The sequence below is a fragment of the Apaloderma vittatum genome, unplaced genomic scaffold (assembly GCF_000703405.1).
Source record: "Apaloderma vittatum isolate BGI_N311 unplaced genomic scaffold, ASM70340v1 scaffold10795, whole genome shotgun sequence".
NCBI lineage: Eukaryota > Metazoa > Chordata > Aves > Trogoniformes > Trogonidae > Apaloderma > Apaloderma vittatum.
This window is the reverse complement of record NW_009716502.1, coordinates 3,078-27,149: the sequence shown is the minus strand read 5'-3', so window position 1 is coordinate 27,149 and position 24,072 is coordinate 3,078. Positions and strand designations below refer to the sequence as shown.

At 40.4% G+C, this 24,072-nt stretch overlaps 1 protein-coding gene across 1 annotated transcript; it reads left to right on the top strand.

Moving 5' to 3' along the window:
• Window positions 1-664: 664 nt before the first annotated feature.
• Window positions 665-23,665, top strand: PARN (poly(A)-specific ribonuclease; the record flags this gene model as incomplete). The annotated part of the gene is made up of 18 exons (XM_009869556.1): window positions 665-745; window positions 2,668-2,735; window positions 2,830-2,911; window positions 3,611-3,671; window positions 4,444-4,609; window positions 4,816-4,881; window positions 5,641-5,679; window positions 6,662-6,704; window positions 7,307-7,387; window positions 8,932-8,988; window positions 9,542-9,619; window positions 10,751-10,794; window positions 11,665-11,707; window positions 12,151-12,226; window positions 14,370-14,480; window positions 14,566-14,635; window positions 21,229-21,284; window positions 23,579-23,665. Coding segments are annotated over exons 2-18 (1,222 nt in total), but the record flags the coding sequence as incomplete, so codon positions are not given.
• Window positions 23,666-24,072: the final 407 nt, after the last annotated feature.

Genomic DNA, 24,072 nt, shown 5'->3' with positions numbered 1-24,072 from the left:
CCCACTGCAGTCTTCTGACATGTTAATTGATTTTCAGCTGCAGCTCGGGGAAAAAACCCACAAGTTTATATGTGTCGCTAAAGCAAGAGTTTGGGATAAAACAGGGAGGCCCTGCAAGCGTTTGGGCAGGGCGAGGCAGCAGTGAGAACTTACACATCGGTACAATCCAGAGTGTTTGTGCCTCAGAGGGGCCTTGGTAAGCGCTCCAGCTCTGAGGTACCGGCGTCAGCCAACCACGAAACGCAAACGTGGTCAGGATTAGGTTTTGCTGGATGTGCCGATTATGGAAGCACCGTTATGTGTTGCTAAAGGTGACTGAGTCACATGAGAACTACAGGCAGCACTCTTCCCGGGTTTAGATCAGCTCTGACCCTGCCTGGGTTGTAAAGAGCCATCGGCATTATGCCGCCGCTCAGTCGTGTTACTGTCACGTTCGACAGGAACCAGAACAGCAGAGCCTTACTGCTAGAACACTGCCATCAAATTGGGCAGCTTTTGTGCTAACATGCGTACTTTTATGCAGTGGAAAATCTTTTCCACCAAAAAATAATCGTGACGTGTACTTTAAGTGAAAATACTTTTCGTAAGTTATCAGTTTTTACGTTTCTTTGCTGTGGCTAATCTTGAAAAGCTTACCTGAAGCAAAATAAGTTCTACTTTTTCAGGGATCAGCGATGGGCCTTCTGTTAGTGCATTAACCAATGGCTTTGACACTCCAGAAGAAAGGTATCAGAAACTTAAGAAGGTAAAGTATTTCACTAAAAGGAAAATGCTGGAAAAGAGGTTAGAACTGCTTAGTTCAGAATGGGCACAACGTAAAGAAATGTGATAAGAGTTCTGCAGAATTGAGTTTCTGCTAACAGAAGAGCTGAGGAGTGTTACCTGAAGCTTTCAGAAGTCATGGTCAGAGTTAGTAGATGTGTAGAAGTTGTTAAAGGATGTTGAGAGTGTTAAAATTTATCAGTTCACAGGGAGCCTGGGTAAGAGAAATTCGGTGACCAAGGAACTGCATCAGAACTAGGGTCCTTCCCAAACCACCTCCCCCTGCCAGCGGGTACTGTCCCTAACAAAGCTTAAGAACCAGCCGCCCCCACCACCTCTGGTTCTCTTCACACACGTGCACAAAGAAACGGTGATGGAGGGTGTGAAAAGAGTTTTGAAAAATGGCCAAATGATGACACAAGATAACATGTGGGCTCTGTGGGTCAGAAGGTCAAAACTGTGATATTTTGGGTTGCGGGTTTGGTATTTGGTTTTGGGGTGCTTTTATTTTATACTTTTCCATGACAGAAAGGGATCAGAAAATAGAAATGCGAAGCATCTCAGCACATGTTGTTTCCTGAAGTGTCCAAGGAGTGAATGAACGCTGTTTACTAATACTCTGTTAAAAGACATTGCAAGCTGAGGGAATTATTGGTTCATGCTCTTGCTGAGAAACTAGGACAACAAATGGCAAAAGCTGGGGGGGAGGCTGTAGCTAAAAAAAACCACCAACAAGAAAAGCCAACCCCCCCCACCTCAGACGCTAAAGGAAACTCTCCAAATAGGGACCGGTCTCTGAAGAGCATCCAGGAAGCTAGAGGGTGCCATGTTCTCATGTGGCTGAACGTGAGCCTTCGAGAGCTTCAGGGTAGCGACAGTTGAGGCTCTCGAGGCACAGTCAGTCTCTGCGGCTTCTTCTAAGAGGTCTGGTGTGTCAGTATCCAACCACATTCTTGGCTGTCACCTTTGAAAAACTTAACTTTTAACAGCTAAAAAATTAACTTGATTACTGATATTTTTGATCTTTATACTCAAAGATCATCTACCTGGGCTTGTGCAAAATATCTGACACCGTCCTGCACGACATCCGTGTCTCTGGCACGGACGGGGCTTTGAGCAACCTGCTCTGGTGGGTGGCAGAGGCTTGGAACTGGACAACCTCTAAGGTCCGTTCCAACCCAAACTATTCTGTGGTTCTAAGACAAGAGGATAATTTTGTATGTTTTGTTGCGACTTGTTTGCTGTGATATCATTGAATATTCCTGTATGTTCTTTGTGTTTAAAGTGGCTGTTGGGCCCTCAAGAGGAACAAGTCTTTCAATGAAACCACACTACTTGTTTATTTTCTCATATGCTTGCAGTGTTCAAAACCTCTCAAATATTGTTCCAACAATTGTGAAATACTAGAGGACGTGATGATCAAGTGCCTAGTGACCGTGCTAGTACATCCATGGTGTTGCCCACTGTTAGCCATGTGGATTAGAGGAATGTTAAGTGTATTATTACATATACTTGAACACTGTACACAGCCGGTGTCCCTCCCAGCCTGCTGCCACACCACGGGGAGCGTAAGTGAACGCTGAGACGGAGACCGACAGCTGCTTTAGATGCAGCGTCCTGAGCATGAGCAACAGATGGAAGGAGATGGGACTTCCTTCAGAACGGAAGTGCATACTACAAATCATCTTTGGCCAGGAGTAGGATGATTAAATGGGGATGAAAGCTAGTTGAAAAACTCTCGAGTGTGTACTTCAAAATTGCTAAGAGAACAACCATTGCTTAGGAAGATTCAGAGTTGTTCGGTTTTGAAATGGGGAGCAGTCGTATTTATTACAGATGCACGCTGGTTAGCTTTTAAATGTGTGCGACGTTTATTCTCATGCAAAGTTTTCCTTTCCTTTCCAGCATTCCATGGATTTTTTGCTCTTTCAGTTTGGCCTTTGCACTTTTAAATATGATCACACAGAAGAGAAGTATGTTATTCTCTTACTTCTTGTTTTCTTAATTGAGGAATTTATGAAGTAACATTGCTAAGCTATACTGACATGCAACTTATCTTTTTTACAGGTATATAATGAAGTCATTTAATTTCTATATTTTTCCAAAACCCTTTAACAGAAGTTCACCAGATGTCAAGTTTGTCTGTCAGGTTAGTAGGAGAACAGATTTGGTTTTGTTTGGTTAATGTGTACCTGCAGCAAACTCCTGAAAAGTATTTTCTGGAAAACTACATCATTGTAGAGGAAGAGGTGCCTCGTTCCTTTAACAGCTTAAAAGGCAGAAGAACGTACATTTCTAGTATTTGGTCTTTTTCTTATAGTAGAAATAAGCATCAATTAAGAGCAATCTCTCAAAATGAGGTTTAAGGGAGTACCTTTCACTTTAGGTTTTAAATGTTGTTGCACATTACATGTGTGGTTTCTGGCATGATGATTCTATGTTTTTTCTCTCCTTTGCTATCCGACTTCCTGCTCCCTTGCTTTTCCTGTTTCATCTTTTCTTCCCATCTGCTTCTCTCACTTTCACTGCTTCCCAGGCTATTGCCAGCATTTCTCTGGTCTCAGATTTGTTCTCCTGAACCACATTTTGCTTTATTTAGTTTCCTCTCTCCACATAGCTTGGTTTTTTTGTCTTTATTCCTTTAGTGTTTTAATTGTTCTTGTACTTTATGGAAGTTGAAAATAAATAGCAAAAGTAGCATAGCCTAAACTCTGTGGCTTCTTTAGGGTCACAAACTTGGTTGCTCTTGATTTTGGACTTCGTATAATTTCTTTAAAAGTGTAAAAATAACTGTATTTTGTGACACAGGTGCTTTTGCCAATTGTAAAGTTATTTTCTTTTGTTGCAGAGTTCAAGTATAGATTTTTTAGCAAACCAGGGATTCGATTTTAATAAAGTTTTTCGCAACGGTGAGTTGTTTTGGTTTGTTTTCTTTCCTGCATTGTCTGTAAAATTTAGGATGTGTTCATTTTCTGCTGGAAGAAAACCAGCCATTCGTGATACTCCCTTAACACATGATGATGTTTTTAGAATTACTATTTTTCAATCTACAGTTGCGCTGATAGCTACGCCCTTTCCAAAAATTCATTGTGTAGTTTCAGCAGAACAGAATTTCTGTTTAGACGTGTGTTTGGTTGTTTATTTTCATTTGGTGGCTAAACATAAATAGTGGACCAGGAGTAACATTTCAGAAAAGGTATGAGTGCTTTGTAGTAGGTGCCGCTGCAATCTCATATTAAGGTGATGCAGCTAGCAAGGAAGAGGAGTGCGAAATATTTTCCTGATTGTGATCTCCAGCTCGGCGGTTCCTGGACTCGTGCCCTGGGTAGATGAGGCATTTACCTCTTAAGAGTCCCGTGGTAGCAGCTGGTCTGGGCTGTGCTGGAAGGAGGCCTGTAGACACGAGAGAGGAACGGGGCCTAGAGCAGGTGCCTGAAAGGGAAGGATGTGTTTTGAGCCTTCACGGGTATAGCGCTGGCAAAGGCTTGGTTAGTGATAAGTCTTTGCTAAATCCTGCATCCCTGATGTATCTCTACTTATCACAAAATCACAGAACGTTCAGGGTTGGAAGGCACCTGTAGAGATCATCTAGTCCAACCCCCCTGGCACAGCAGGATCTCTTAGGACAGGCCATGATGAGCTTCTGAATGTCTTTTCTCTTTGGCTTTTTTTTTTTTTAAGGAATTCCATATTTAAATCAGGAAGAAGAAAGACAGCTGAGGGAACAGTATGATGAAAAACGTTCTCAGGCCAATGGTGCAGCATCTCTGTCATATGTTTCTCCTAATGCCACAAAATGTCCTGTAACAATTCCTGAAGATCAGAAAAAGTTCATTGAGAAAGTAGTGTAAGTAAAATTGTTTATTATAATCGGATGTTATGGAAACTAAAGCATAAACAATAGTGACATGTTCATATGTTGAAGCTATTTTTGTTCGTGTGTTGTGAAATAGTTCTGGTTTTTTGTGAAGTGTATTTTTGTATTGAGGGAGAGCTGTAAACGTCATAAAAAAGAAACAGTAGGTATAGAAGCAAATAATCTATTTCTTCCAGGGAACAGATAGAAGACTTATTAAAGAATGAAGAAAATGAAAGTTTGGAACTGGAGCCATGTACAGGGTCAGTTTCTGAAATTTTCTGTCTTCTAAAAAAATTACTTGCTTTGGCCATATGGAATTAGGGCAGTGACAAGGAAGACAAATAGCTTTACTTGGGTGAACTGTAGCAAAATCTACATTTGACTGATCTCTGAAGGCTGAGGAAACGTGGTCATTTACCTGGATCTCGGACTCTGCTATATGAGCCGTAGCTTCTGATTGTAGTGACAACACAGTTAAGTATAGCCAGGACTGTCTTACACATGTGAGCCTCCTTTTGCTATTGCTGATGTTGGATGTGCATTTTATAAATGTATTTCTCTTGAGCTGTGGGTTATTCACGGTTGATGCTGTGTATTGAAACTCCTTTTAGTGGGTCTTGTTCCCAAACTCTGTCTAGCTTTGGACTCCAGATGTTTGGAGAGTACTGTTTTTAAAAACTAAAAAAGAAAGAAAGAAAGAAAGAAAGTTAATTTAGAAATCAATACTAGAACATTGTAAAGTTGGGGGGGAGGTAACATCCCTGTGTCTCTATTCAGTAATTATGACTGCAGAACATTTGCTGGTGAGAAGATAGGGGGTTAACTGTGCAGAATGCCAGCTTGGCAACTGAGTATCAAGAATTCAGTATTACCCTTCCAGGCCTGTGGGTTCTGGTACAGTGTACCTACTTTAAAAATCTTTCTGCAAGAGAGCAAGGAGCTGACTTCAACTGAACATTATTACTGTGAAACACTCTTGTAAGAGGAGTACTAGTAACGCAATTGTCTTTTTATTTTAGATTTCAGAGGAAATTAATTTATCAGACCTTGAGCTGGAAGTAAGTTACTGGTAATACTGCCTTACTGTATATTTTTAGTATTTCTGATAAGAAATCTAGGTAAGATCTGATTTATTTAACCTCAGAGGTGATTCATGTAGAGGTTTTTTTTTTTTCCTCTGAGAGGACTTTCATAATGATCTGACAAGATAAATTGCGTTACACTGGTTTGTAATGACTCATTTGCGTATTTTAAAGCTTAGTATTTATTTTATCATTCCTATCTAAAATCTGTGACTAGATCAGCACAGCCTAGAATTATGTAACAAATGCAACTTGACAGGTTTGTAGCGAATAGAAAGTGCACGTGCGTGTAGTGATTGTGGGCTTTGCTTGAAAAACTACTAGGTCTATAGTAGGTACTGGTATGTTTACCATTTTCTGTTGGATGACAAATACAAGCATTTCTGATGACTTAAATCCTAATTCTGGCAGTAATTCTTTTTCCCTTTTCTTGGCCTTATCCTTATCTTTGTTAAATAGATCCTTTAAGGCCTTTGGAGAAACTGTAAGGTCGTAGAAATGAGTTTTTCATTGTTCTGACTGCACTAGTAAAATACGGAAAATACAGTAAAATACTTGCCCTGGAAGTGGAGAAAATAAAGCTCTCTCTAAGGTGGAATCTCAAGAAGTGAGACTGAAAGCAGAGATTCGAGATTGTGATGCAGTATCTGGGTGATATTTACTTAATATTACTACAGCAAGAAGTTACAGGTTGCACAGCAATAGGATGGAAAATTGCTTAAGAAAAGACATTTTAGTGCAAGTTACTGTTGGGCAGTGTAAGGATGCCAATTTAAGTAGCCTGTTGCTTCAAATTTTCTGTTCCTTTAAATTAAAAAGGATGTTTTAGTAGTTCTTTTACACTTAAGACCTAGAGAGTAATAATGAAATATGAAATTACTGAATCACTGTTGTGGTTTCAATATGCCAAATGCCAAATTAATAACTTGATAGTCACTTTTCATTTGTTTCTGTGTAGGTATCCAAAAGGTATCCATGTTGAAACCCTGGAGTCAGATAAGGTAACTGATCATGTTACTGCCTGTGGCGTTTGTTCTGTTAAAAGGAGATTGTATTTCTCAGTTTTACCAACTTGTAGTTCTAACTTCAGCTTTGTTATGCGAAGTACAAAACATTTGAAATACAATGAACTAGTTTCTAAACATTAAATCTAACCAACGTGAAGTGTAAGCATTTGTGTGGCTCCATATTTTTTGTTAAAAGGATACTAAAGGGTGTTTTAGGATGTAGTGGATCTGATGTTCATTATTGCAGAAAAGTAGATCTCCATCTTAGAGGGAAATAGAGGCATCACGTGCTGTATCCTCACTTCCCAGCACAAACCTCTGCTTCAAAATATATTTCAAACCCACTATTTACAAGGAAAGGCTGATGACCTTTCCTCAGAAGTAAAAAGTGGATTTAGTAAAAGTTGGGTTTGGTGGATGAATCTAATACAGCTTTTTCAAGTAGGCCTTTGGGAGCAGGTGATGTGGTGGTGCTTGCAATGGGAACAGTCATGTCACCAAGTAGCTGTTGCTCCATTTTCTTCACAGTGTAAGTTTACAGACACTTGCAGTGGTCTTGACTGACTCATTCCTGAAACTGTACATTTTTATTTTAGAAGGAGAGATACATTGTTATTAGCAAGGTAGATGAAGAAGAACGGAAGAGAAGAGAACAGCAGAAGCAGGCCAAAGAACAGGTGAGTAAGTTCATTTCATTAGTTCCCATGAAAGAGGGAGGGGGAGAATCTGTGACTTCAGTCGGCCGTACAGAGCGGCGCGATGGGGTTGGGGGGTATTTCCTTTTCCTTTGGCCGTAGCTATTGTCTGATCCTTCAGATTCTGCCGGATAGCTTAGGCTTTGCAATAGAGCGAGAAGAGTTGCAAGATGCTACAAAATTTTAAGGAATGAGTAATTGTAGAATACTCAACCAATATCCTGGAGCGGTGAATTCCTCCTTACGTGAGTCTGCTCTCTCCGAGAAGCACGGTCTAGAAATAGGAGACATCAGTTGATTGTATTCATTAGTGCTGTGTAACAAGTGGTTGCAAAAGGGCTGGCAGACATTCGCAAGCAGGTTTTCACGTTATTTGGATTCACAGTCTGTCCTTGGAGTAGTACTTTGTTACAAAACTTGCTTGTTCCTACTTGCCTGAGTTAAAGTGTTCTGTACAATTAATGTGTCATCTGACTTTTCTTGATAGAAACATGGTGCACAGGGCTACTGCAGCAACACCTTGGCTGAAAAGTCGTGTCTGATATGTTCAGGCACTCCCGTAGTTTTGTATGAAGCGACTGGTTTTGCTTGCAGAGTCTGATGCAAGTTTCAAGAAGTCATAGGATTTGAATTCTCGGAATTCTTAGTCACACTCTTGTGTTTTTTTGTGTTTCAAGATAAAGTCAATTTGGCTGGAGCAAATAATACTTGCAAGCAGAATGCCTTGTGAGGGACAGAGATGTCTAACAGAGACCTCAACTTACTTGACATCTCCTTTTTCCAGGAGACAAGTTAGGAACAATTTGCTACTAGAGCGGATTTTTTCCGAAGCAGTTTTATAGGTATAGTATTCGTTGTGACTAGTGGCATTCAGGACTGAACTAAATCAACAGTGAACATTTTACTGAATTTCACTGCTGGCTGAACAAAGACAGATAATACAAGGCAGAAATTACTTCTCCAGACCTGAAAAGCAACAATCTGTTGCAAAAATGAAACGAAAATAGATGCTGTACTCGGATCCTCCCAAACCAATCTAAGTCAGTTTAAAATGTGTAACTTACATTCTAGAATATTGTATTTGTATAATAGTTTTTATTTTTGTTTATATAAATAGTGAAGAATGTTTCTTCCCCAGTCTCAATTTTAGCATAAAAACACAATCTGATTTAATAGAAATAGCAATCAGGATTCAACCTGTTGCATTTTATAACAACATATATAAAAAAAATACGGCTGAAGATATGTAGCTTAATTATACTATTTTCTTAAGCTGTTCGCAGTCCAATGGCTGTTGAGCACTGTTGAAGTTAATGTGTAAGACAGTGACCTGGCTCCATATAAACTGGAGTTCTGTCAGCAGCATCCTGCTTTGACCTCAGGTACCTTCCAAATGCTGACATTGCCTCTGTGCTTGGTTATGTCGGAGAAATAGCTGGAACCACGCTGGCATGGCTGCCGGTTGGCAGGGACAGCTTTGACAATATTTGTGTTTGTGTCACTGATGTCAGAATCTTTGCTTACAGGAAGAATTGAATGATGCAGTAGGATTTTCCAGAGTCATTCATGCCATTGCTAATTCTGTAAGTTAGCGTGATTTTTAATGTACGTTTCGTTGTAAGAAAAAAACCGAATCGATTCAAAGACAGAATTCTTTGCTGTTGCATTTTGGAAGATAAGATCAAATGCAAGTTAAACTGGCTTTTTTCTTTTTTTTTAAGTTGATGTCACTTCATGGCAACGGTTGAGTGTGTTAAGTAAGCTCTTGCACCACTGACATGAACAACCTCATTATCTGTAAAAGTCAACTATACCGATTTCTTAGGGCTCTTAACAAGATCATCTGAACTACCTAAGCTTTGAGGGCTTTTTCTCTCTGTCCTGGAAAGATTGTTGGTTTTGGTGGGTTTTTTTTTGTTGTTTTTTGTTTGTTTGTTTGTTTCTGGCAGTTAAAAGCTTAGTCAGAGAAGGTCACCCTGTTCATCTCTGCTTACATAGTTAAAATAGGCGGTAGCTTTACACCTGGTCCCTTCAGCCGCATTATTTTCAGTCGGTTGGTGCAGCCTGCTTTTCCCACGTTGCCCTTGCCATGGCTGTGGTTGGACGTGTAACTGAGGTCTGATGTTCTCTTCCCAGGGCAAACTTGTTATTGGGCACAATATGCTGCTGGATGTAATGCACACCATACACCAGTTCTATTGCCCCCTGCCTGACGTAAGTAATCTCATTGAGAACTCAGTTGATGAAGTAAATGTCTTAATGTATTCATCTTTAGTCTTGTCTCCAGACTTTCTTGTGAATGGATTCGCATGACAGTCTATAAAGAACACCAGAAAGTATTTTAAAAAGAGCACTTGTTACTTCTGGGTTTCTGCGCTATTTTCTTACATGTTTTTATTGAAAGCTTAGTTGGGTTCAATTCTCCTTCCCTTTTTTAAAATTAAACATTACATTAGAGTTGTGGTTTCTGCTCATATTTGTTAGTCCTTCAGAAACTGATTTGATAATGGCAGGTAAATTTGATGGACTTGGTTGTTAAGGTACTGATTTGGGGTCTCAGTGTTACTGTGCGCATTTTTTCTCCCTGCACTTTACAAAGTGGAAATACGTGTTTTCATGTAATGTACTACGATTACTAGAAAGCTAAGAACTCTTGTAGCAGGGTGGTGTTCGCTGGAGTGAAGCGGTGCAGTGTCCCAGGAATCGGAGGGGCACACTCTCAGGCCTGCAGGAGGACAGCTGGTACCCGCAGCAGTCGGGCAGTTGAGTTAAACCAAGTGATGCGTTGGCACTGAGGGTGTTGTCTGAAGAAGCTGAGGGTCTCGTTGGAAGGATGACCCACACTGTGGGTTAGAGTACTTCGGTCCTCAAGGGCTCATGGGTGTTACAGGTTTTGGGACCTGTTTGGAGGGTGGGGCCCATAAGCAGTTCTCAGCTCTTCCTGTGCTTTCGCCACTTGGAAGATCTAAACGTGCAGGCAGTCAGCTGTCCTCCTGGAGTGGCTGCTTGTGTGGCACTGACATCGGAAGTGCTGGGGACATCTAAGTTAACACGGCTGGAATTAGAGGTCCTCTAGGTTATATAATAGGATGGGGGATTGGGTGTGATAGAACATTTCTCTTGTGAATCACAGGCAAATCAAATAACTAGTCTGTAGTTCCGTGTAATTGCAGATGTTATTTATGGTAATGCTGTCAAATATATCTCTTAGGAGGTGAGAATTCAGTCACTGTGTCTCAGTTTTAGAAGCTGATTGAACAATTGTAGTTACTGCTATGAATCATCCTGAGACTGATAAACAGTTAATTTATTTGGATTTTGTCTTCTGGTTTAATGTTAAATTAGGACCTAAGTGAGTTCAAAGAAGTAACATCCTGTGTCTTTCCCCGGTAAGTTCTTAGTTCAAACTTTCAACTCTTTTAGTATTGTTTTAGCAGGCTGGCATTGCTTGTCCTAGCCCTGTAACCCAGCTGTTGCTGGAAATAAAATTGGGAACGAGTTCGATAAACGGTTCTCTAGCATGGTTTTTGCAGAGGAGCAGTGGTATTGTTCTGCTTCCTGGCGAAAGAGGCAGCTGCCGCCTTGTTGTTGGCACGATATTTGGTATTTTGAATCTGCACTACATTTGGAACAAGATTTATTCACTCCTGCTTACTGTTCTCCCTTTTCGTGCAAGGATTATTTTGGCTGCTCTAAGATCTGAGCGTAATTCTTACCTAGGGTGAAGCTGCTGTTTCCCAGCTAATACACTAAAACATTGTTCAATCTACTCATCAGGACGTGCCCAGTGGCAGCCAAGAGGCAGTGGGGACGGGCTGGGACGCAGGAAGTTCTGTCTAAACTCCCTTCATCATCCGTCTAAAGTCCCTTCATCATCCTCGTAGAGCTACGAGGATGATGAAGGGACTTGAACATCTCTTCTCAGTGGTGCCCAGCAATAGAACAAGCAATAATGGGTGTAAGTTAGAACATGGGAAGTTCCACCTCAACGTGAGTAGAAGCTTTTTCCCTGTGCGGGTGCCGGAGCCCTGGCCCAGGCTGCCCAGAGAGGGTGTGGAGTCTCCTGCTCTGGAGACTTTCCAACCCGCCTGGATGAACTCCTGTGTGACGCGCTCTAGGCAATCCTGCTTTAGCGGGGGGGTCAGACTAGGTGATCTCTGGAGGTCCTTTCCAACTCCTGCATTGTGTTATTTTTTGGAGGATTTGGCAAAATGAACGTTCTTCCATTTCAGCTCACTTTGCTATTACTTTGTTTCTAGGCTACTGGATACTAAACTGATGGCAAGCACACAACCTTTTAAGGTAAAATACTATTATAGAGTGATTTGAAGGTACAAGTTTGCATTAAATGTGTATTGAAACAAGCTAATTTTAAAATTTTTTTTAAAGAGAAATGTCTAACAATGTTTTCTGTGATGCACCTTTTTTGTAAAATAATTATTTTTCTTAACTCCTTATCTAAACTTACAACATTTTCAGAATACGAATTTTTATTCTTGTATAAAAGTGACTTTTAGGTGTTGCAATTTTAAGGTAACTTAGTGACTTCGAATGCCAAAATATGTACAGCTTTTGTTACTTAAAATGTGGTTAGACAGACTTCCCTGGGTTTTTTGAAGTTAGGCCATATATAAATCCTTAGAGAACACAAGGTGGCAGCAGTAAATAGTCCTTTTATCCTATTTGATTTTAGTTTCAGGGAAGATGTGCTTGACCTTGGCAGTTAATGGTGTTTTTTCTTGCAGGAGATCATTAATAATACATCCCTTGCAGAACTGGAAAAGCGTTTAAAAGAGGCTCCATTCAGCCCTCCTAAAGTTGGTAAGGATATCTCAAAATGGTCTTGTTTCTGAAATGTTTTCCTCTTTCAGAGCACAGAAAGTACGTTTATTATTTTTGTTCTTGGTCTGACGTGTTAGTTCCCCTGTTAATACTTCGTATTTTGATGAAAGGGGCTTTAAATGCCGGCGGTATACATATGGTACAGCTGTATTTAGAACTATTAGTGGGAGTAGGAGTCCTTCCACTTCATTTCAGGTAACAGAAGAGTGGATATATTCAGTGAACAGCAGTTTCAGCGCCTTCTCATGAAGGTGTTTTGCTTTTTTAGGTTGCTTTTTGATGAGTAACTTAAAATTGTTTTAAAACCGTATCGTTTTGTTATTATCGTCTGTCAGATCAAAGCCAGAGCACTCTAATAAGCTCTTGGACAAACTAAACCGAGCAAACTTACACAGTAGTGACTAGTGATGTGTGTTCTAGAATTTTTTAAGTTCCTGTAGAGCTCTCTTTGCTTTATGGTGAATGAACAGATCTTTACTCCGAGGGCAAGCTGACCTCAGTTTTTCTTACGCTGCCAATTTAGAAGCGGGAGGACGGTACTGAGCAGTAGAGTATGTTGGGAGGGGAGGTCTTAATGCTTCCTCAGAACGGAGATATTGCTGAATATGCAGAGCAGGTGCACTTAAGCTGTAGTAACAGTGGAGATATTAAAATGGATAATCTACAATCTTCTTAGACAGTGAGCAGGGGCTGTTGGGTCCTTGGCCCGAGTAGTGCCACGCGTATGGAGTGCACAGTAGTTGCACACACACCTTTTAGTGACATATCCCCTGTAGCTTCTTCGCAGGATGAAACATGGTTTGGCAGCTGTCATCTAAAACTTTTTGCTGAAGTAATATAAAATAATAATTTTACTTTTTTTTTTACTTCAGCACCGTAAAGGTTAACCAGCTCAGAGGTGTTGGTGTTTGATCAGAGATGATTAATGTGCTTCAGAACATCCTAAGCAAAGCATTCTTAAAAGCTGCTCTTTTGTGTTTTCTTGTGGATACGTATCTATAAAGAAAAATAAAAATCAAGCAATAAGAAGTGTCGTTTGCAACTCAGCAAGTATAGCTTAACATTGGCAACTTTATTTGTAAAAAAAACTTTACAAGGCCTAATCTGAAAAAATGGCCTGATATTTTGCTGCTATAGTTTCATATATGAAATTTGGATGCAACTTTCTTTTTACGAAATAGAACAAGTATATATGCTTAGATATTTCCATTATATAAGTTATGCAAGTATTTCTGTATTACTATTTTAAATCCTGGGTCTGTTTCATCACTGTTTTTGCTTCTTTTGCTAGTTTGAATGCAATAAATTAAATGGAATTACAGAGTTCACTCTTCAGTCTGTACCTTAATGTAAGGGTCATGATTCTGGCTTTTTAAACAGTTAATTTTATTCTTCCAGTTCTATTCTCAGTATAACTCCTAGAGGAAAACGTGCCAGCATTCTAGAGGCTGAGAAGCTAGCTGCAGAGGTGAAATAACTTGGGTGTTGGGAGTGGGAAAAATTTCAGAGATTAAGACAATTGTGATATGCCCATACGTCTTTGTTACGGAGGCTTGGGCACTTTGGGAAACTTCTCTTCAGAGAAATGCTTATTAAGGTTTCCACTTCCAGGGGTGATTCAGGGGGTACTTTTCAAGGTCTTCGTGAAAACACCAAGCATGACTGTCAATAAAGTTGTCAATAAAGACATTTTTAGTCACTTAGTTCTGTCTTCATCCTTTCAATGCCTTGGAAAATCTGACCATAGGTCAACTGGGTCATTAACAAACAGGTTACTAGAGTTTTCAACTAGCCTGAGTGTCTGTTCTTTTAAACACAAGACAGTCAGGAAAAAAATATGCTGTGTGGGGAATCCTACAGTCATTTTGGTAGGGGTAATACTCTATTTTGGCTAAGTAGGTCTGTGGTTTAATAGCTCTTTAACAGGAAGCAGTTTCTCTCCTAGGAGCCTATTCTTATTTAAAAATGTAAAACAAAGCTGTACTTTTTTTCAGAACTTGTGAATTTTCAGAAATTCTGAAAAATCATATAAACTTACCCAAATGATATGCCCTGACAAAATAAGTGTGTGGGTAAGCATACAAGGCTGCCTTTTTAAATTCTGCTATTTTTTTCTCCTCAGAAAGTGCAGAAGGATTTCCAAGTTATGATACATCTTCTGAACAACTTCATGAAGCAGGATATGATGCTTACATTACTGGACTGTGCTTCATTTCCATGGCTAATTTCCTAGGTATTTAGGTAGTCTTTTCCAAACATTCTCCTCAGTGCTGTCTGTGGCTTTTTATTACAAACTGCATTTCTTTTTCATTCATCAGGAACATTCCTCAGTCCTCCGAAAAACCATGTATCTGCTAGATCAAAACTCATTGAACCCTTTTTTAACAAGTAAGTGGTATTAAAAGACCTGCTAAAACATGGAAATAAAACACTAGCCTTAGAATTTAGCTTCAGAATCAGTGGCTATAACTGCGTTTTATTTCACACTTTGGTTTTGGTTGACTTTCTGGTTCACGCTAGTAATGCTGCAGAGAGGGCGGAGTTTGTAAAGGAAATACCTTTTCTTTTGAAGAGAATGGCTTACTTTCTGCTGACCTGTGAGAGACACGTGGAAGAGCACCTGGACTGAGATAATGGTCTTGGCCATGTCCATGTTGGGAGTACATTTACGATTTAGAAAACTATTTCTGGAGTAAGCTTTGGGAATAGCTAAAGAAAAACTGGTCAAGTGTTCTTTATGTTGTAGGACACTGTCAGAAACTGGTGATAGTTAAAACTGAGTACACTAAACAGTCTGGAAAAACTAAAATATTCCTACTGTTTTGTTATCCAAATAACAAAAAGCTAATGTGTGAACATTGTCAGGTAACCCATTTTTAAGAAGGCTTCATAAACATATATGATAAGGAGTTTATGGGATGATGCTATGATCTGTATTTTGCTTTTGAATTGGATCTTCATACAAATTACTTGAATGAATTGAAGTAAAGCATGAGAAATCTAGAAGTCTCTATGCACAGATTTGATCCTTTGCATATTTAATGTATAGATTTTACCTTATGAAGCTTCTGAAGATAGTATAACCTGTCAAATAAAGGGGAAGGAGTTGAAGTGAAAAAGCTGTTGGTACTTTACTCTGTCTGTTGGTTTGCTTAAATCGATTAGAAATCTCATCCTTTTAAACCTTGTCATGTAGGAGTTGACAAACTTATTTTAGTGTCGGATTGCCCGCACAAATGAGGGAATAATCGTGATGAATGACTTTTGGCTTTCCTTGGTCTGGAAACCAAATTACTATAGTGACAGCTGTTAGGTGATTCTGTTGACATGGAGATGTTATAAACTGTATGTACATTCCTTAGAATCATTCAGGCTGGAAAAGACCCTCGGGATCATTGAGTCCAACCATTAACTCTACTCTACAAAGCTCAGCCCTAAACCATCTCCCACATCTCAACGACCTTTAAACAACCCCAGCGATTGGGCCTCAACCCCCTCCCCGGGCAGCCTGTGCCAATCTCTGACTGCTCTTGCTGTGAAAATGTTTTTCGTAATGTCCCGTCTAACCCTGCCCTGTTGCAATTTGGAGCCATTTCCTCTGGTTCTATCGCTCATTGCCCGTGAGAAGAGACCAGCCCCAACCTCTCCACAACGTCCTCTCAGCCTCCTTCAAACTCAACAGCCCCAGCTCCTTCAGTTGATCCTCATACGATTTATTCTCCAGGCCCTTCCCCAGCTCTGTCGCCCTCCTCTGCCCTCGCTCCAGCCCCTCGAGATCTCTCTTGGATTGAGGTGCCCAAAACTGGACACGACACTCAAGAGGTGGCCTCACCAGTGCCGAGCACAGGGGGACAATCCCCTCCCTGCTCCTGCTGGTCACACCATTGCTGACACAGGCCAGGATGCCGTTGGCTTTCTTGGCCACCTGGGCACCCTGCTGGCTCGTGTTCAGCCCCTGTCGAAGAGAACCCCCTGGTCCCTCTCTGCCAGACAGCTCTCCAGCCACACTGCCCCCAGCCTGGAGCGTTGCTGGGGGTTGTTGTGGCCCAAGAGCAGGACCTGCCCTTGGCCTTGTTGCAGCTCACACCAGTAACACCGGCCCATCGATCCAACGTGTCCAAGTCCCTCTGCAGGGCCTCCCTGCCCTCGTGCAGATCAACGCTCTCACCTCACTTGGTGTCATCTGCAAACTTACTGATGATGTACTCTGTGTCCTTGTCAAGATTGATAAAGTTGATTGATAAGATTGATGGATTGATTGGGACTGCTTGGTCTGATAGAACTCATCAGCACAGTTTCATTTTACGATGAGGTTTGTCACAGAGTGGTTTTCGGCACACACACATGCCAACTAGTAGACGCCAGTTGAGGGGGTTATTTTTGTCAGTCGTTACCATAATGCTTTCAGCTCTTTCTAGAGATGCATATCTGCAACAGGTACAGACCAAAGCTTCTGAAACTGTCACAATATTATGTTAAATTTAAGCTTCTTAAGTTAATTGTGTGCTTGAAATATGACAATGTGGTAACATGGACATTTCACAGTTTTGAGAGGAAGCCTGCCACATCTGTTCTGGCTTCAGAGTTAATGCTGCATAACTGAAACAAAAGGAAGAGTTAACAGAAAATGTGGGGAGTGCAGCAGCTTTGGTTTGTTAAGCAAGAACTGAAAATTACTGCTTCCAAAAAAACCAAAGTTAATCATTATTGAGAACATATCTTCTTATTTGAGAAAAGCGATGGATTATTTTTAAATCATGGAAACTTAGAAGACTTGCTGTGTCTTACTTTCACATGATTTTAGAAACTTTGCCATATTCTAACTAACATTTGCCACCCCTGAGTCGGAGCTTGGAGATGACTGTCTCACCCTTTACTTACAGTGAACAGGCCAAGGCTTGTATTTGTAAAACTTTTTTTTTTTTACGCTAATGCAAAATTACAAGCTAAAATAAGACAACTCTGTTTTTTAAAATATTATTTAAGAAAAAAAGAAAAACATTCAAGTACATGTCAGAAGTCAGAGCTGTTAGACATTTGTTGCTTTGTTCAGTACGTCCTTGCAGACCAGATCTCTCAGCACTAGATCTGTTTAGCTCCTGTGAGTAGCACCCGGGCTTGGGCAGTTTACGTAGTTAGCGTAAGCTCCCTAGTAAGTACGTTGCTACACGTAGTTTTCTCTAGTTTGTGGTCTAGAAGCTTTCCCTAGCTGAGCATCCTCTCTTCCTCCTGGGAAGAAAAAAAAACTGTCTTCCTCCTTCCTCCAGAAGTTCTGCCTGATCCTGTGGGCAGCAGTTAGATACAAGGAAACGTTTTCCTTTGTGCTGTAGTCATGTTGGTCAAGCAAAACACAAACTGCAACAGGCAAACAGTATGAAAGTTACTGTCACAAAAGTTTTTCCTGAAAGCAGCTGAGCAGGCATTTATTTAGAAGCGGCATTCTCATTTTGAACGATTATAAAGGTAGTCTGGAAAATGTTCTTTAAAGCAGACCACTTTATGATTCTTTGGGTTGATTGTAAAAGTCTTAATTTCAAGATCTTTGCATCCTAGGTGTTAATATTTAAATACAGTTTAGAAATTAAAGTTTTACATGACTGGTATGACCGATAGGAATTTGGAGATATTTTTGGTTTGAATAGACCTGTCACTAACGTGAATAAATTTAGAAACGAAGAATGGAGTTTTGATTTTTACAAACTTAGCCTTCAAAGGAGGCTAATACTTTTTTCAGTAGTTATTTTGACCTCTTCCATTATGTCAGCAAAGTTCTGGGACTCCCTGGCTTGCTTTTCAAGAGTGGTGGCCAGCACGTAGGTCAGTGGGGTCATACAGGTTAATGGTGAACGTAGGTAAAATCTTTAGTTTCAACTTCTTGTAAGAGTGGAACTGATTAAACTAACTTGGCCTTGGAGTTGTTTGAGTCTTTTAAGCATGATGCAGTAAGGTTTGTGATAAGGAGCTTGATCAACCAAGAACCCCAGAGATGCATTTCTGTAATCTTTATGCTTCATTGTATATACAGCACCTTTGAAAAATCATGTTCATGTGAACAACCTGCTGGGAGTAATCCTCAAGAGTTGAGATGATCCGCTCAAGAGTTGAGATGATCAGACTGCTCATACTCTGATATCTGAACGTCTCCGTGTGTAATTCGGATGCTGTATTGTGTTACATACGTCACAGCTGACTGGACATTTTTTGGACTGTTTTGTTTAGAGCAACGTCTCTCTTCTTCCATACCTCCCTGTCCCCACACGCAAGCCCCTCCCAAACTTAAGGACACCTTTATTTTGGAGCTCTTGGGATTGTTTGAGTTTTTTTTTGATGTAGCTAGAGGTGTAGGGGGTGAAAGAGGTGTAGAGAAATGGAAGCACAATGGCGTGATGGTCTGTAGAAATACAAGTTATCTTTAGAAATACTTGTTTTCATACAAATGGACATCAGAACCCAAAATTTGTGCCCATAACTTTGTTTGGTGTTGTATTTGCGGAAGATCTCACAGGGAGCTAGGTTCTCTGGCAGGTATTGCAATTAGTTAATTGCTCCCTCTGCTTTTGTCTGTTAGTTTAATTTTCTTTGCAGTTTTGGAAAAGAGCAGCAGTGTGTTTTTCTATGGCTCGACTAAGAATTTTTAAATCGCAGTGTAGGAATACGGAATTGCTGTCCTTGTGCTTTCAGCCACCTGTGACTGTACTAACTAGTTAATGAGCTGGGTGGGTCAACTGATCGGGGCTTAAGAAGATGCCTTATCTTTTTGCAGCTGGATCGGTTTCTCTGCCCGGTTCATCACACAAAGTGCTATCTTTCCTCCCAGCTCAGTGCAGAGGAGGAATGTTGACCCCCTGACGCTGTTTCTGCGTGCTGGGAAGCAGTGCGATCGTAGCCGGGCTCTCCTTGCTTGCCTGGCCTTGCCTTGCCACAGAACAGTTGTCACCCGAGTGGCTGTCTCAAGATATCTCCAGGTTACTGGGATATTCTTGTATTTGGAGAAATAGACCTTTCCTCTGACCACGTGAGCTGGCTGTAACCTCTAAACAGTGTAGGAAATAACTTTTTTCTTTTTTTTAGCTTGGTCAGTATAGCTTTTGAAAAATTGCAAATTAATGTAGTGAAAAGTAATGTTATCGCTACAGCTTGGTGAATCTCGCTAATTTAATATAGAGTAGGGTTCATGTTGTTGTACAGAACAACCTTATGATTTTAATTTTTTTGCAGCTAGATGAGGAATCTTATAATTAATGGGTACTTAAGTGTGGAGTATACTGCAATTCTGTTCATAGCCTGTGTGATGTCAGTTAGTGCTACAATCTGCGGTGACTGTTGTAACGCACTTTAAGTGCACTTTATTTTAAAATCAGTACTGAGGCTATCTCTTTAGGCAGGGTGTGTGTATGTACTATTTAGAGACGTGGTTCTTTGACCAAGCAAATAAATGTAGGATCTGTCTCAAAGGTTAAAAACCTGATCTTGACTGATCTCAGGTATATGCATCCCTTTTGGCACGAGTATGTTCCTGCAGTTGGCCACATAATAAAACCTGGGGCAGGGCAGGTTAATCAGCATTCTCTCCAGAAGTCTTCGCTGTATTTTTAGTAAACTTTTTTTTTGTGAGAACTGCTACCTAGGGCACAAAACTAGTGGAAGGATGTTTTTTCTCTCTTTCCTTGCGGAAGCTGTGTTCTGGAGCTGCCGTCGTTCCCGCGCTGTCAGTCCCCCAGGCAGCTCTGGTGCAGCTGGGGCAGTAGGGCAGCTGCTCCTAGGCTGAACAGGAAGAGAAACTTGCTCTTTTATCTCCATTACTCAGCTCTGTGCTGGAAGTGTTCGAGTTTCTAAAGTTAATTGATGCTGAAGTTTGTAACTTTTGCTGATGAAATTCTTTTTAGGTTCTGCAGTGCTCAGGGGAACACAGCTCAGACTGTGTCTTCCCCGCGACTCGGGGACATGAGATGGGGCAGTGAGTGTCAGAATTGGTGCCAGTTCTTTGCAGCCCCTCTGACTAATATCTAAACCACATGTAAAATATGTAAATCATACGGTCCATGACCCCCCCAGCTTTTTTTAATTTTATTTTGTTTTCTCCTCTTCATAGTAAAGACAAGTCATCATCTCCATTCCTGTAGACTCTTCAGTGCGACAAGTAACCTTAAGGACATAATATTCAGACTCTTAAAAACTAATAGTGAGTGTGGTAAGATATGAAGGATCTCTAGGGAGTTACAGATGAGTCCACCCACTTGGCATGTTTTTATCAGCTCTTTATATCAGTTATTGCCTAGTTGAATACTGTAACTGTAATCTGATAAGCATTTTAGAAGCTGTTTGGAGCTATGATAGAAAAAATAATTATTTTAGCCCTCCAGTGAGCAAGACACAAGGCAAATATTTTGTGGCAGCAATGTGGCATCTACCTATGGCAGGATTTTAGGGTACTTATTTTGAAGGGAAATAGTTTTCAGAGCTGAATATGAGCTTTTATTGAAATATTTTGAGAAACTCTTCAGTTACATGTTAAAGGGCAAAAGGTGTGTCTCAGTTATCTCTATGAAAGTGTCCTGACAGAGTTTTAAGATCCATTCAGTCTAAAGCATGATGCAGTGCTCAGAAAATTAGAAAGTATCAGTGTTTAGAATGACAGCTTTTGCACCATCCACCATGTAACTGGCTCTTTTGCACAGAGTTGCTACTTTCTAAATGTTCGTTTCCCCACTAGCTTTAATTGTTTTCAATTCTTTGTTCTTGGGTTTTTTTGAATAAGAAAAATTGCTAGCCTGGTTCCAAGTAACTTTTTGAATCTGGATTGTTAGGTAATGGGCTGGACTTATTTAGAGAGTCAGTCTGTTTCAATAAGCTTTCTCTCTTCTAGTTTTTCAGATGTTCCTTCTGAAGAAGTAGAATTAATCGTTCCAACCATACCCTAAGCTATATTAAAAGGTCTTTAGGTAGAAATTTGCTAATTGTGTTTTTCCGTTTTGCTTCAGGCTATTTCTTATGAGAGTAATGGACATACCATACCTCAATTTGGAAGGACCAGACTGTAAGTACCTTATTTTGTTGCGAACTTAGAACCATTCTGACAAATTTCCTGGAGGAGGAGATGTAAAGATGAATTCTTGTATAGCTAAAGCATGGGACATCCGGTGTGTTTAGGTTGTTAGCCTCTTATCAAATGATCTGAATGTTCCTCCTATTTTAAAAAAAAAAATTAAATAGTAAAACTATAACTTCTGCAGCTTGGTCTTTTCTGGCTTAAATGAATCTATGGTAAGTAACTACCAGAGAGAAAAATATATGCTGTAAGGGGATATATTTAATATTTAAATTGGGTGATCAGATCACGGAGCTCTGGCTCTGTGGGCCCCTTGGAATGATTATCTGATTAGGTTGCCTGCTTCTTTCCCAAACTGCTTGATACTGAGTGGAAGAATGGATAAATACTTCGGGTCATTGAGAGGATGCCAAAGCAAGTAGTTACTCAAAATAAAACTTACAAAACTTGCCATGATTTCATCAAGCATTCAGTGTTTCAGTTATGAGTGCTGAGTTATGACTGTATTATTTTTACTGTTGATACATGCATAATGGTTGTTTTGTGAATTTTTTTTAATTAGTATTTTACTACGAACTTGAGTTCATGCTGCAATCTCTTCCTTAGCAGATAGGTGCGTCTGAAATCTGTGTGCTGTTTTTATGACACATTTTGGTTAGGATCTTGAGTTTTAGAGGCCTCTAAGTAACCGTTGTGTTCTGTTGAGTTTATGGAAGGTGTTAAAAATTATTTGGAAATAAAACATCCATTAAAGCTTTGGGCAGAGGTGGAAAGGCTTAAAACCAAAGTGCATAAAAATTTGTTCTGTCTGTTCAGGAAACAGTGTCACTGTTGAAAGCTGCACTTCTCAAGTTGATGGGAAAATGAAGCCTTGCCTATGAAAGGGAGTTGAACCTAGAAATGTACCTGCTTTCGACTAGAAAACACATACCAGGCTGAGGACGCTACCACTTACCGTAGCTACTAGTCATAACTAAATTGTAGTAATTGCTCCTGCTTTGCTGTGTTTACTAAATCAGCAATGCACAAGGCTTTCATCAAAAAACGTTGCAAATTTACATCTTAAATGTGGCAAAAAACCCTGGGAGGTTTGCCCTTCTGTAACGGGGTCAAGGACACACAAGAGTCAGATCTAGTACTAACACGTGGCTGCTGGCCCCATTTTGGACAGCTGTGCTACATGGATGACATTGGTTTTGAGGAGCTCTCCTGTTTCAGTGCCGGGAGTTAAGGAGGTGAGAAATGAGAAAAAAAGAATTCAGGAGGGTGATTCACTAGGAGGGAAGCCAGCCTGTATATCTCTATACCCAAGGCAGGGAGAAGCTTCCTGAGCGTGTTCCCATGTGGTCCAGTTAAAATCTGATCAGGTAAAGCTGTGTGTAGTTAACCCTGAGGTGCTTCTGACAAACTGGAGAGGTAAATTAGAAAGTGGAACACTCCACTTGCATGGTTCAGCCGCTGTCTCACATCAAACGTCAAATGACAAGGGAAGAGCTGTCAATATGTCGTCCATAAAACCAGGAATTTCTGCAGAAACCTGTGGAGTGACTCAGTTAATGATTTGTAAAGAGTTTCATATGAAAATGTAAAATATTTCAGTATCCTGGCACGTGATAGCATGCCACTTGCTTCTTTTTAGCATACGGTGGGAATTCACAGCTCAGGTGTGAAAAGCTCAGGTCTCTGGTGAAAGGAACTGCAGTCGCGTGTGCGTTCTGGTCATTCCTTACGTACAACTGATCTGTACCAGCCGAGCTTTTGGTCAATAGCCTGCCAAAACCAGGTGTGCAGGGGCAGGTGTGTGAAAGTAAGGCAGATGGGTAGTGGTAATTTCTGCCCTACTCTTGCCTTGTCCAGCAGTTGGACTTACATTCTCTCTCTCTAATTCACAAAGCTCAAAATAACTCTCAGTGTACGCTAAAAGTTCCCTTGCACTTTGTTAGACGTTGACCTTTAAATGCTATTTTTTTCTCAGGGTAGTTTTTAATAAAAAAGTCTTTGGTGCAAAGGCTGGGAACGACTGAATCCGTGGGCACTTCCCACTACATGAAAGGCTGTTTCAGTTTCTTGTACAGATGAGCTAGTAGGATTAAGTATGTCTGGTTCGCATTTCTGTTGATGCATGATGAAGTTTCATAGTTTTGGGCCTGTTTAATGTTTTGTTTGTTTGTTTGTTTGTTTTAAAATAAAAACTACATGACCATACTGGATAACTTTTTTCAGGATGTTCTAAAGATAGTAGTTGTGAATCTTATTTTAACAAATGCTGTTTTGTTTTGCAGTGCAGCCAAAACGAGATCATGTTCTTCATGTTACTTTCCCCAAAGAGTGGAAGACCAGTGACCTTTACCAGCTTTTCAGTGCCTTTGGTGAGTGAGGTGCTCTATCATTCCTTATACTTTTACTTTTTTCTCCTCTTTGTCAGTAGCAAGCACCTTTGGTTTTGTTTGTTACTTTTAATGCGTGAATGCAGACTTAATTCTCTTACAGGTAATGCTGAATCACTTTTTGTAATTTTTGAGTCATGTCCTGTGGGCTTTCTTTGTAATGATGCGTTGAATATGTTTGCCCTGCTAAAAAGATTTCTTAAGAGCAGTTGATGTGGCACATACAGCCTTTCCTGGGAGGAGGTAGGAGTTTGTGTAGGTGGGTAAATGGAATGAGGAGTGACGCAAAAGGCAGATCAGGACTTTAGGAGTTGGGTTCATCCTGCAGCCTATGTAAGAGCCACACACTAGCTTAGATGAGTCTAGGCCAGCAAGCAAGCCAGTTTGAT